The following is a 13,673-nucleotide window of genomic DNA, read 5'->3' as shown; positions in this document are numbered from 1 at the left end:
GAGTAATAATTGGACCCAATGACTCCCACAAAATGGCTTCCTATAACATAACAGATAAACTGTCATGTTTAATAGCTGGGAGCTGGCAATGTGAGTTGAAGGCTTCCTTTGTCTTTCTTCACACATAAACCTGCCCAGATGTAGGTAAAGAGTAAAAGACCACTCACCAGACCACAGTACTTTCTTCTGCTGCTCAGGAGTGCAGGTTCTGTGCTCACTACATAGGAGCACGCTGCATATGTTTCTGCAATAGAAGCATATTCGTAATGACGGTAATATTTTTCATCTGGTGTTTCCTTTAAACAACATTAAATTAAAATGACCGCACTGCAGGGAACCATCACTGTATACATTTGGTCTTGAGTAATCCTGTTCGAAATGCTGATGTTTCATGGGCTAATAACTCTGTGTGGAAACACCTTCTGCTGCCAGTGTGAAAGGCAGTTTTAGCTGATATCCCTCTGGTTTTGTTGACAGAGTTTAACCGGAAATAGCTTGTATGAAACTCTTTATTAATTGACTTTCTGCCAGATAGGTCGAGATGTAAGTGTTGGCCGGCTGGCTGGGCTGCACCACACCGTGAATCACACCGAATTTCCCTCTGTGTTTGGTTAATCATTGCCGATCGGCCTGCTGTGTTTGAGTGGCCGTGAGAAATAATGTATTGCGCTGCATGTTGGAAATGAGAGGTTGGCTAATCCAACAACACTGACAACATGAGGAAAAAAAGGTCAGGACTCCACCTTTCTGCCTCTCTGCTTCACAAAAAAAGTCATTTTTGAAAAGCGTTGGAGGGATGTTATTTGTGCTGTTTAATGCCTCTCTATGAGAGATAAAGCAGTCTTTTACTGCTAACACAAGCTATTAGTATGTAGCTATTGGTATCTAAGTTCTTAATGGTTTAAGTGTTTCGTATCTCTTTTTGAAAGTAAAATGTGTACTCAGCATTACATCAGCTGATTGTTACAGCGCTCTGTGAGGGAATGCAACAAACATGAAAAAGAGAGACTGAAAACCGGTCAAAAAAATGGCCCCTTACAAAAAATGATCAAGATAAAATTCTTGGAAATATATGAGTCTGTAAATTTGTAGGCTATCTGAGTCATAATATGATTCATTAGGTGATAGTCTGCTATGGAGTCATTATTTAGGCTTGTATTTATGTCCTCAAAGCAAGTAAAAATTTGTGTTGGGCAGGTAGAACCTGCCAGTGACTTGACCGATTGGGTCAGTTCAGCATTTAAGTTCACAAAATCCCTGGTTTTTGTCTGGCCATTGTCAGGCAAGCACATCAGTGGGCGAGTGCTTTTTGAGTAAGAAAGAAACGTGAAACAATGAGTATTTACTGCTGTGACGTCCCAAGAGTACTAGAATAATTGATTAAATGATTGAGTAGTAATTTTTTTGAAAATTAATTTTAAACCTGCTATTGCCAACACCAATGCTGTTTGGAACAGAATCTTGTTTTGCCCTGTTTGTGACATCACTGATCCCGCCCCTCTCTCCACAGAGGGGGACCGCCCTGTGCAAGGAGGGGGGAGGGACTATGAGGTGGTTCGACCAATCAAGCTGCACGCGCTGCACAAGAGAGACACACAGGTGAGCCAACTCCCCCCATGTCTCCTCACTTGTGATTAAAAGTGTGAACCTTCCTGTTCAGAACAGGAACCCAGTGAACAGGGTTCTTAGGAGACCCCTTTGAAATGGTGCTGTAGATCAACATCTCTGGTTATTTATAGTGATGTGGGCACCTTGTAAGAGTGAGTGTTAATATTCACAGCACTGCATAGGTATAGCCAGCCAGGACAGACTGACTGACCTCCCTCTCCCTCTCTCTGTCCATCAGGCCTCACGGCCGGATGAGGTGTGGTACGGGATGAGTGTGGGAGGGAGAGACATTGAGATGCACCTGGAGAGGAACCAGTGAGTCTGTCCTTTCACTGTTTTTGTGAATTCATCATTACATTACATTATTGTCATTTAGCAGATGCTCTGATTCAGAGCATACGGGTTACAATTTTTATCCATTTATACAGCTGGATATTTACTGAGGCAACTGTGTACAACAGCAGTACCCCAGTGGGGAATCGAACAGGCAACCTTTTGGTTACGAGCCCTGCTCCTTACCGCTGTGTCATACTGCTGGCTGTTGGATGGTAATGGTGTCTCTCTGGCTTGTGTCCATGTGTGGCCTTGTTTTCACCATCGCTCCTTGTATCCCTGAAAGGGCATCCTACAGCAGCCAGGGCTGTTTCACTTTGGTGCGTTTCCATTGGTTGCTCCTCACCGAGTTTTGCCATTTCAGCTCCGATGTTCTTGTGTGCGATTGTTACGGTTGTTCCACAGTCATTTGGATCATCCAGTGAAAGCTTTCTTTATTAAGGATGTTGTGAAGTGTATAGTCGTTGTTGGCTGCTTCAGTGCTGACGCTGCAGAGTTCACCGTGCACCTTTCAGTGGCGACTCTGTAAGGGTCGTCTCGCATTCTGCTCGATGTTCTATGGTATGAAACAGGGCGCTGGCATAACTTGAAAACTTTACATTTGATATCCCGACTCACAGTCACGTTTCCAAACGTGTGCTTTGCATTTTTTGTGGTGAGCATTCCTCTGTGGTAAGCCTGGAAGGCTGTGTGATCTGACTTTGCTGTCTTTGAACAGGAGATTTTGCCGCCTTTGCTGTAACATAGCATTGATTTAATTTCTGGCCCAAAGATATTGGTGAAACGGCCGAGAATGACCACATACTTCACGCCAGCTCCTGTTCCATTAGCCTCCATTAGCCAGCAAGTAAACAGCACGTTGTGACCAAACTGCTGCAGGCCAGCTGTAATTGTAACAGTAGTCTAATTTAAGATTTCAAACCTCACACTGAGTATGTACATGGTGAGCAATTTCAATGAATTTTCAATGTTCTGTGATAATGTGGCAGTGCAGTTACACTCAGAGTGTGTGTCACAGGGACCTGCTGAGCGAGCACTACAGCGAGACACACTACACTCCAGACGGGACGAGAGTCACCTCCACCCTCCAGGATCTGGTGCGTCTCGAAACGTTGCGATAATGTTGTCACAACACTATGCTTTTACACTTATTTGTGAGTAGGGCTTTGATATCACGCCTATTTATGCTGTGAATGCTCATAGGATCACTGCTATTACCATGGAAGGATCGTTAATGACAGCCAATCAGCAGTCAGCGTTAGCACCTGCAACGGACTGAGGTGGGAGGAGCGCGCGCGCACACACACACACTCACACATACTCACACACTCACACACTCACACACTCACTCACACACTCACTCACACACTCACTCACACACTCACACACTCACACTCACACATACTCTCTCACACACACACACACACACACACACACACACACATACACACACACTCACTCACTCACACACTCACTCACACACACACACACACACACACACACACACACATACTCTCTCACACACACACACACACACACACACACACACACACACACACTCTCTCACACACACACACACACACACACACACACACACACTCACACATACTCTCACACACACACACACACACACTCTCACACATACACACACACACTCACTCTCACATACACACACACACACACACACACACACACACACACACACACTCACACATCCTCTCTCACACACACACACACACACACACACACACACTCACACTCACATACTCTCTCACACACACACACACACACACACACACACACACTCACACTCACACATACTCTCTCACACACACACTCACACTCACACTCACTCTCTCACACACACACACACACACACACACACACACACACACACACACACACACACACTCACACATACTCTCTCACACACACACACACACACACACACACTCACACTCACACATACTCTCACACACACTCACACTCACACTCACTCTCTCACACACACACACACACACACACACACACACACACACACACACACACACACACACACACTCACACATACACTCACACATACTCTCTCACACACACAAAAGCATTTCTACACTAACTCATTTTCATATACACATAAATGCACTCATGCACACGCAGATTGTTCTAACACACACATATATGCATATGTGAGAGCCGTCATTGGATATCAGAACAGTCTGTTCGCAGCAGTGAGGCTGGCTTGGATTGGTCCCTCAGCTCCGATGGCCCCGCCCTCATCCCCAGTCTGTTCCCAGGGGTTACCTCAGGACAGCTTCGCAGCAGTACCTGCTCGAACCCCTGTCGGATCAGGACACGGGTGACCACGCCCTGCTCAGATACGACACCCTCACCACTACGCTGTCTACCTGCGGAGTCACCAGCACCAGCTGGGAACCGATCTTCCCCTCCTCCACCACACGAGGGCGCTCCAGGGCTTCGGTGAGACTAAACTTCTGGGCCTCTCACAGTGAAAGACCTGGCAGCAGACATTTTAAATACAAATTTCACATTTAAACCCCAACTTAACCCCAACTCTTGCCTAGATTTCCTAAATGAACCCTACCCATATCCGTAACTCCGTATCCGTAACCTTAAGCTGAATTTCCAGACTCAACCCTAATGTAACTGTTAACTGTAGATGTTTGGAATCATGCAGAGTGTAGCTAAAAGGCTGTTTCAGTCCCTGAACAGCTCTGGCCTGTTTGCAGATATCTGCCTGTGGGGTCTGCCGCTCCTGCCCCTACAGGCCTCTGTGCTGTGTTGAGCTGGCAGACACCTAAAGCATGACCCCTGTGACCTTTCAGTCTGTAGAATCAGCCTGTTGCTCCAGATTTCATGTCTGTGTGTGTGCTAATCCCCCAGGAGCCCTCCCCTACAGAGCAACCCAAATACATGGAGCTCTTTCTGGTGGCTGACAACAGTGAGGTACGAGCATCCACTACGAGAAAGAGGCACACACACACAGCCACACACAACTCAGGCACACACACAACACAAGCACACACACACACAGCCACACACAACTCAGGCACACACACAACACAAGCACACACACACAGCCACACACACACACAGCCACACACAACTCAGGCACACACACACACAGCCAAACCTCCCGTTTGGTGCATCTTTCGAGGGCACTGCTGTAACGGTGAGGGAAACGTACTGTCCGTCAGCAGGTCAGGCTGTTTGTTAGCATGCCGGTGTGGTGCTGGCTGGTGAGTGGTGATGTGCTCCAGCTGTTTCCCGCTCTCACTGACTGCTGTGTGTGCTTTCAGTACAAACGCATGAAGAGTGACCTTTCTGCAGTCAGGAGCAGGATGTTTGAAATCGTCAACTTTATCAACAAAGTGAGTTTTCATTTATTTTATATTTAAAGCATACAGTTGCACGCCTCCAGAGAAACTAAACTGGAAGGGAAAACACGATCCATTTTAAGAAGGGAGAAAAATTTCATTTGCAAAAGACAGTGGCTGGTACCATCCAAGCTTAAGCAATATGGCGCCAAATAGTGCGAACCGACCACAGCAGGTCTGAGGCGCTACCCTGGGGTTATATCGTGTGTCCTGAGAGTGCTGGTGCTGATCTCAGATCAGACTGTGCGCTTAGCGTCTCACTCCTATCACAGATGTACCAGCCTCTGAACACCTCGATCGTCCTGATTGGGCTGGAGGTGTGGACGGACCGGGACAGGATCAGGGTGGTGCCCGCGATTGGACAGACTCTGAGCAGCTTCACCGACTGGCGAAACGAGGTGCTGATGAAGACAAACCCGCACGACAACGCCCAGCTGATCACGTACGCCCTCCGCTCCCGCGCAGGCCTCGCTGAAGCTGGAAGCGCGTCGTACGCAGTCTCATGCCACGCCTCCCTGCTTCCTGTCTTTCAGGGCCGTGGACTTTGACGGGCTGAGCGTGGGACTGGCCTACGTGGGCACGCTGTGTTCTGTCCACTCCACCGGCGTCGTGCAGGTACACCGGACTCACCTATACAGCACAACGCAGAGGACTCGCACACACTCTGAGTCACAGCACACAGAGGACTCACACACAGTCAGGAGTCACAGCACACAGAGGACTCACACACAGTCAGGAGTCACAGCACACAGAGGACTCGCTCACACTCTGAGTCACAGCACACAGAGGACTCACACACAGTCAGGAGTCACAGCACACACAGAGGACTCACACACAGTCAGGAGTCACAGCACACAGAGGACTCACACACAGTCAGGAGTCACAGCACACAGAGGACTTGCACACAGTCAGGAGTCACAGCACACAGAGGACTCACACACAGTCAGGAGTCACAGCACACAGAGGACTCACACACAGTCAGGAGGATGTGTTTGTAAGGCTTAAAGGATGTGACGCAGGAGGGGCAGAGCGCTTGGGTGCAATGGTCACGGGCAGCAGAAAGGTGTTCAGTGTGGACAGGGTGTGCTGTTCTTAGACAGGGGAGCAGGCCTGAAATATGCAGGGTTACCATCAGAATGTCTGAGACTTCGACACAGCAGACTTGGCAGGCTGGGATCCTCACTGTATCGGCTGCAGTGAAGCACCGTCCTCAAAGGAAGGGCGAAACCACGGGTTTAAACTCATGAACCTTCACCAGCCCCAGCTCCACACTGATTTACTACACTCAGGACCAGAATGCAATGCTCTAACCACTACACCGCAGTGCTGACATCATCGCAGAAGTTCCGTAATCATGACTCTGTGATAACATCATATGACAGTTATGAACAAAGATAGGGTCCCCTGCCGACTTGCTTCTGTGGCTTTGAAGCTGCTATCTTCATGCGTTCTGTGATGAAGGGGCACTGCTGTGGCTTGGATTGAGAAAGGTCAGCTTGAACAGGAAGAAGAACCGACATCCTTAAAGATCTAATCTTCCATATCTGTGTGAAAGCTGCTGTGTAGACACAGAGGAAGCATGTGTTGAGATCTGTGAGGGTAAGCGATAATTTAACCATGGGCCCTAACGAAAGTTGTATTTGGTGGACCAGGAGGCCCCCTTACTGTTTGGAGATATTCACACACTGAGCTGCAGGTTCAGCACAACAGTGTCAGAGTGCTTGTGTTCTCACACCACATTTTATTTTTTTAATAGAAGGTCTACTGTCATCGTTATCTGCTGAGTGCATCACTGTCCGACTGAGTGCGTCACTGCCTCATTCAGTGTGTCACTGTCCGACTGAGTGCGTCACTGCCTCATTCAGTGTGTCACTGTCCTACTGAGTGTGTCACTGCCTCATTCAGTGCGTCACTGTCCGACTGAGTGCGTCACTGCCTCATTCAGTGCGTCACTGTCCTACTGAGTGCGTCACTGCCTCATTCAGTGCGTCACTGTCCGACTGAGTGCGTCACTGTCCTACTGAGTGCATCACTGTCCGACTGAGTGCGTCACTGCCTCATTCAGTGCGTCACTGTCCGACTGAGTGCGTCACTGCCTCATTCAGTGCGTCACTGTCCTACTGAGTGCGTCGCTCCTTCGTTCAGTGCGTTGCTGTTTTATTCAGTGCGTTGCTGTTTTATTCAGTGCGTTGCTGCCTCGTTCAGCGCGTTGCTGTTTTATTCAGTGCGTTGCTGCTGTCTCACAGGATCATAACTCCAGAGCTGTGGTTGTTGGGGCGACGCTGACCCACGAGATCGGGCACAACCTGGGCATGCGGCACGACGAAGCATCGTGCACCTGTGGAGCGGGCGTGTCCTGCATCATGGCTGCGTCCCTCAGGTGAGGCCTGCGTGTCTGTACTGCAGTCATAGATAGTCTGCTTCCCGTATTTTGAATTTCATGCTTGAATATGAAGTGACAGACGGTGCGGCTGTTTCAGTCCCCAGGTGCCGCGGCGGTTCAGCGGCTGCAGCGTGGGGGCGTACGGAGACTTCCTGCGAGCGCGCCGGCCCTGGTGCCTGTTCGACCGGCCCGACATCGCCATGGCAGCGTCCTGGTGTGGGGACGGCGTGCTGGACCCCGGGGAGGAGTGCGACTGTGGGGACGAAGAGGTACGGAAACCATCCGCCCCACAGAGCTGACCCAGGACCAGCTGACCCAGCCTCAGTGCTGAACCTCACCATTACATGAAAAAGAGGCTAAAACTGACCCACAGTCAGTGCTTAGGGAAGGTGTGCGCAGAGTCCAACGTGACCAGCCTGTGCAGGGCTGTGTGTTTATATTAATGTGTTTCCTGCTAAGGAGTGCACAGACCCCTGCTGCCACGCCCCCACCTGCAGGCTGACCCCAGGATCACAGTGTGCTGCAGGAGAGTGCTGTGACAACTGCAAGGTGAGACACACACACGCACGCGCACACACACACATGCACACACACACACGCATGCACACGCACGCTCACGCTCATGCACACGCACACACGCACACACACGCACACGCACACACACACACATGCACACACGCACGCACATGCACACACGCGCACACACACTCATGCACACGCACGCATGCACACACACACACACGCACGCACGCACATGGACACACGCATGCACGCACACACGCACGCACACACACACACACACACACACGTACTGCCACAGGTACACAGATACGCATACACCTCAGCCCTTTTGCGGGTCCGATTCAGCTGTGTTGGGTATGTAGCATCAGTGGATGTGACGTCTGTGAGTCTGCTTTTTGCACACGGACCTGGCTCTTCTGCTCAGTGAGCTGAACAGCGACCTCTAGTGGCTCCTCTGTTTGCAGTTCACTCCGGCCTCAAAACAGTGCAGGAGCCAGAGGGATGAGTGTGACCTGGCTGAGTACTGCACGGGGAAGTCCCCCAGATGCCCCGAGGACGTCTTCTCCTTCAACGGGACGCCTTGCAAGGAAGGCCGGGGCTACTGCTACAACGGACAGTGCCCCCTGCTGGCCGAACAGTGCGTCACAATGTGGGGAGACAGTGAGTGAACCTGGCATCTCTCCTGCACGTTTATGATGTCCACCAGGGGGCGTGATCCGCTCAAACTCAGGAACTCTGCTGTCCTCGTTTCAGCTGCACAGGTGGGAGGGGATACCTGCTACGACCGGAACACGCAGGGCACCATTGATGGCTTCTGCCAGCGCAGAGGACCGCAGCTCTACGATGCCTGCAGGGAAAAGTAGGTCTCCATAATGCAGAGCAGTGCGTAGCGTGGACACGCTCCCTCCCCGTGACTGAGAGCACGTCCCAACCCCCCCCCCCCCCCCCCCCTCTCCCCCTGCAGGGATGTGAGGTGTGGGAGGCTGTTCTGCAGTGGTGGGAAGGACACCCCCCTTTTCGGGGAGCCAGTGGGGCCACCCGACTGCAGAGCCGCAGTGCACCCCGACCCCACCCAGGACCGGGGACAGGTGGCCGACGGAACCAAGTGTGGGGACGCACAGGTGAGCGTGGTTACCACGAGAATGGCACACAATGATAGACAGCTCCGCTCCCTCGCAAAGGCCTGGCGACTTGCACAGCTGGGAGTCTCTACATGCTGTCAATCGACACAGCTAGTACATTAAGGCACAACAGCAGCGGTGGCCCTGATTTAGCTTTGAGCCTGCAACCATGTTATTAGCAGTACTGTTCCACAGTTTGCAATTGTACATCAGCAACGAGCGAAAGGCTGAGTCCCGCAGAGGTGACCCCCGCTGTGTGTGACTGTCAGGTGTGCAGCAGGAACGCATGTGTGGATCTGGAGATGGCCTACGGAGGCACCAACTGTTCAGCGCGATGCCGAGGTCATGCGGTGAGTCCGGCTGGGCGGGGGCGGGCACAGATGCACCCACAGACACACCATCTGGGAAGAGTGACTAACAGGAGAACTCCTATTGCACACCATCCCTCTCTGCCTTTCAGCTAAACTCACAGTAACTTGAGGTTACTCATCACAATAACCTTGGGGTTACAATCCCATATCAATGACCTCACAATGACATTCCAGTGACTTCATAATCACATTAGAAAAGCCTTATAATTACATCACAGTAATCTGACAATGACCTCACAATGGATCCTGCGACCTTCGTGCTGAACAGTTCTCCGGTGGGCCCGCAGGCTCAGCTAAACGCTCTGCTGCCATACTGTGTCCCACAGGTGTGCAATCATAAATCAGAGTGTCAGTGTGAGCCTGGATGGATACCGCCAGACTGCGACACCATGGATTCGAGCGACCAAATCCTTTCCCTCGGTGGGTGTGTGTGACTGTCCCAAAGCACGACGGAGCTGTCCCTTCCATTTGAACCGATGGCTCCTGTCACAGCGGTGTGCTCTCACAGCTGAATGTATGAATATGTTATGTCATAAAATAACCATCCGGGTTCTTGTGTGTCAGTGCCGTAACTCACATGATTTGTGTCGGACAGAGACGTAGAGAGCAGGCTGACAGGGAGGTAAGCCTCTGCCACAGATGCACGTTACTGACTCACAATGAACTCACCGCCTGTAACCTCCCTGCTGCTCTTCTCTGAGAGCACCAAGCATGTCACCTCAAGCAACCCCCCCCAATCAGAGGACAGATGCACCTTAATCACAATGTGAAAAGCACCTTGACCACACCTCACCCCACATGCTAACGAACCGGAGCACCACACAGATCAAGCTTCTTGAAACTAATCTTAGATCAGTTACCTGATCACTGTTCACATGTTTGGGCTGAGGATTTGTGTCTGGTCAGCTGAACCCAGGCTGACAGCTGGCAGCTTGCATGTTTGTTGAGTGATTAATAACTGACTGCCACTGAGCAAACCCTAAAACCCTAAAACCAGCCCTAGCCCTAACCCTAACCCTAACCCCTAACCCTAACCCTAGCCTTAAAACAGCCCCTTGCTACAGCAGAACCACTGGAGCCCCTGGGAATAAACTGGGGGAGGAGCCAGAGACAACCCAGGAGTGCCAACACTCCTCTACTGGATTCCTCTGGATAGGACCCCGACACACACACACTCACCCGCACACACACTCACTCACACTCACACTCACTCACACACAGACACACATGCATGCTCACAGACTTACACACACAGCCACAGACACACGCATTCACTCGCACACAGACACAGACACACACACACACTCTCTCACACACAGACACAGACATACACACACATGCATGCTCACATACTCACACATTCACAGCCACAGACACAAACACACACTCACACACTCACACACACACACACACACTCCCAGCACTCTGACAGCCTCACTCTACCTCTCTGCCTCCAGGAGCTATTATTGCCATCGCCATGGCAACGGCCACCATTGCGCTGCTTATCGTGGCCGCGGCCGTCACCACTGTCCTCCTCAGGCGCTCGAAGAGGCCCTCTCGCTCCGCCAGGTGCTCCGCCCCCACCCTCAACACAGTCATTCAACACAGAGCCTCAACATAGCGCCTCAACAGTGGGTTAGTGTGGAATAGTGGTTAGAGTGCTGGACCTGAGGGTAGTGGGTTAGTGTGGAGTAGTGGTTAGAGTGCTGGACCTGAGGGTAGTGGGTTAGTGTGGAGTAGTGGTTAGAGCGCTGGACCTGAGGGTAGTGGGTTAGTGTGGAGTAGTGGTTAGAGCGCTGGACCTGAGGGTAGTGGGTTAGTGTGGAGTGTAGTATGTGATAAGTGGGTTAAACATGTTAAACACTTTAAGCTGTTCTAAGCGACAGCCTTACTTACAGTGACTGTCCCTGTTCTCTCCCAGTGATCTTCCTCATAAAGAGGACCAGGGCCTGCAGAACCCTGCCTTCTCTGCACCACAGATCCACACCATCTATCAGAACGTCAACATCAAGGTATGCTCCAGCAGACAGGTCAAAGGTCATCACAGTACAATCAGCCATTGCCATGGCAACAGAGAAGCAACAGGCGAGACATTCAAAAGCTCAATGCGTTTAGTTGAGGATTAGGGGTGTTCTTGTCTTCAGCAGTTATACATAGCGGTAACCTAAAAATACAGTCTTAAGATGAAGAGGCGATTGTAAAACAGATTATCCTCTGAGTCTTGGTGGTTGTGCTTCTAATACGTTTTCTAAAGCAGACCCTTCAAATTGTATGTTTAAAAAATAGTAGCAATGCAATTGATGCTTGCATTATGAACTGAGAGTGGAGAGCATAGTCACTGATTGGGAATCCAGTTATCCAACTGCGTCTCTCTCTTCTTTCATAGCAGTGACCAGAAGGAGCCCTGTCCCCACCTTCAGTCTCCACCCACTCTCACCCTCCAGCCAATAGCATTGCTGCTGCAGGGCGAATACGAGCAAACTCCGAAGAGGAGAGGAGCAGGAAATTAGAGCTGCTCACCCTGGCAGACAATTGCGATGTAACTAGCAGACACTCGGGTACAACACTGGAAGATGGATCGGTCATGACCTGGACTGGGGTTGAAGGTCAGCAGTAGGAGCTGTGATGTTATACCCCGATATCACCTGTTACAGAGAGGGCCCACTGCTGGGCCAACGGCACATTACTGCTGAGAGGCCTGTCGAGACTGTTCACTGTAACTCAGTCCAGGTTATGGCCTACGAACTTTGGGAGTCTCCTCACTCTGTTGCAGCTGCGAGTTACTCCACATGATGTAGTCTCACTGAACAGAGCAGTCAGTTTACTCCTCTATGCTCTGTGGCTTTTCATTTGTTTTTTTGGCAGTCATCAGTATGACATCAGCACTCATAATACACCTATCAATATTAACCCTCTCTGCCACAGAGGTCCTCCCACCCTGTCACTGTGATTAACCAGGAGTTTAAATTAGTTTTAGTCTGAAGCAGGTTTGTGGTCAGCGTGAGAAGGCTGAGGCCATTGCTGCGTTTATAACATGATCGCATTGACTCGTGCATCCCCTTGTGAAACACTGGTGCTATGAGCAGAAACCTCGCTGGCTGCAAATTCGCAGGATGGATCGGGCCGCCATGTTAAGATGCCAGGTAACCAAACAACGGCCCTAAAATGGAGACATATTCATTAAGAGTGTGTTGCTTGGTAACAGCGCTCAAAAATTCTCTTAAGAAAAGAATGGAGTCTGAGAGGGCTGGCCTTGGAATGTCCATTCAGTTAGAGTACCTTTCAGGCAACATCACTCGAGTGGTACGTCTCAATCCTTTACGTTTGTTATGTATCACCGAGACATTTTTCACTCGTTTCTAAATCCATAAGTTGTATTTGCATTACAAGTGCAATAAGTATTTGATATCGCTGCATTCTTTTCTGATGGCCTTGGCTTGCACAGTATAGGTAAAGCAACAAAAAAATTAAATTGAAGTGCACATAAGTTTCATCAATAGCAAGACGTGTTTTATTATTCATTTTGCTGAACATGTCAGCATCATTTCTCTAAATTGATTTTCATTTCACTTGCAATGTTAAAATATATTTTTATGTGCAAATGCCGTTTTTGCCTTGTTGATTTGGTCTACCGAATGACCTATTTCCGTCTCCGCATCCTAAATGAAGGGTCTGCAGGGGGATTCGCATTCAGAAGGCTGTCATGCACCTGACCTGTGACCTGCCCTATTCCACTTCACCATGCAGCAGGAAACCGACATGAAAAAAAAAACACATTAGACCAGTTTTCTTATATCCTGTATTTCTTTTTTTTTTTTTTGAGTGATACATCTACATAAATGAGATTCATAAAGGCTTCGCAATACAAGTACTTGACAAAAAAAGTTTCTTTTTTTCTTTATTTTTTTTACAGCTATTAAGAAAATTTTAATAAACATTT

At 49.8% G+C, this 13,673-nt stretch overlaps 1 protein-coding gene and 1 long non-coding RNA gene across 2 annotated transcripts; both read left to right on the top strand.

The window, feature by feature from the left end:
• The first annotated feature begins 682 nt into the window (after nucleotides 1-682).
• On the top strand, nucleotides 683-10,336 carry LOC118778478 (disintegrin and metalloproteinase domain-containing protein 28-like). Its single transcript, XM_036530010.1, has 19 exons — nucleotides 683-689; nucleotides 1,511-1,599; nucleotides 1,847-1,923; nucleotides 2,960-3,038; nucleotides 3,145-3,221; nucleotides 4,236-4,419; nucleotides 4,843-4,905; nucleotides 5,259-5,330; nucleotides 5,609-5,778; nucleotides 5,870-5,951; nucleotides 7,583-7,716; nucleotides 7,817-7,988; nucleotides 8,179-8,268; nucleotides 8,706-8,901; nucleotides 8,995-9,100; nucleotides 9,206-9,362; nucleotides 9,632-9,712; nucleotides 10,060-10,153; nucleotides 10,329-10,336. The coding sequence occupies exons 1-19, from the start codon at nucleotides 683-685 to the stop codon at nucleotides 10,334-10,336; spliced, it is 1,938 nt and encodes a 645-aa protein (XP_036385903.1).
• Nucleotides 10,337-11,240: 904 nt separating this feature from the next.
• On the top strand, nucleotides 11,241-12,197 carry LOC118778525. Its single transcript, XR_005004988.1, has 3 exons — nucleotides 11,241-11,302; nucleotides 11,655-11,745; nucleotides 12,120-12,197. It is a non-coding gene; the product is annotated as an uncharacterized LOC118778525 (long non-coding RNA).
• The last annotated feature ends 1,476 nt before the right edge of the window (nucleotides 12,198-13,673 follow it).

Source organism: Megalops cyprinoides, chromosome 5 (genome assembly GCF_013368585.1).
Source record: "Megalops cyprinoides isolate fMegCyp1 chromosome 5, fMegCyp1.pri, whole genome shotgun sequence".
NCBI classification, from domain to species: domain Eukaryota; kingdom Metazoa; phylum Chordata; class Actinopteri; order Elopiformes; family Megalopidae; genus Megalops; species Megalops cyprinoides.
This window is presented reverse-complemented; position numbering and strand designations above follow the sequence as displayed.

Coding starts and splice junctions, on each gene's coding strand:
- LOC118778478 (XM_036530010.1), top strand. Junction 1,600..1,846: donor TGCACAAGAGAGACACACAG/GTGAGCCAACTC, acceptor TCTGTCCATCAG/GCCTCACGGCCGGATGAGGT. Junction 4,420..4,842: donor GAGGGCGCTCCAGGGCTTCG/GTGAGACTAAAC, acceptor CTAATCCCCCAG/GAGCCCTCCCCTACAGAGCA.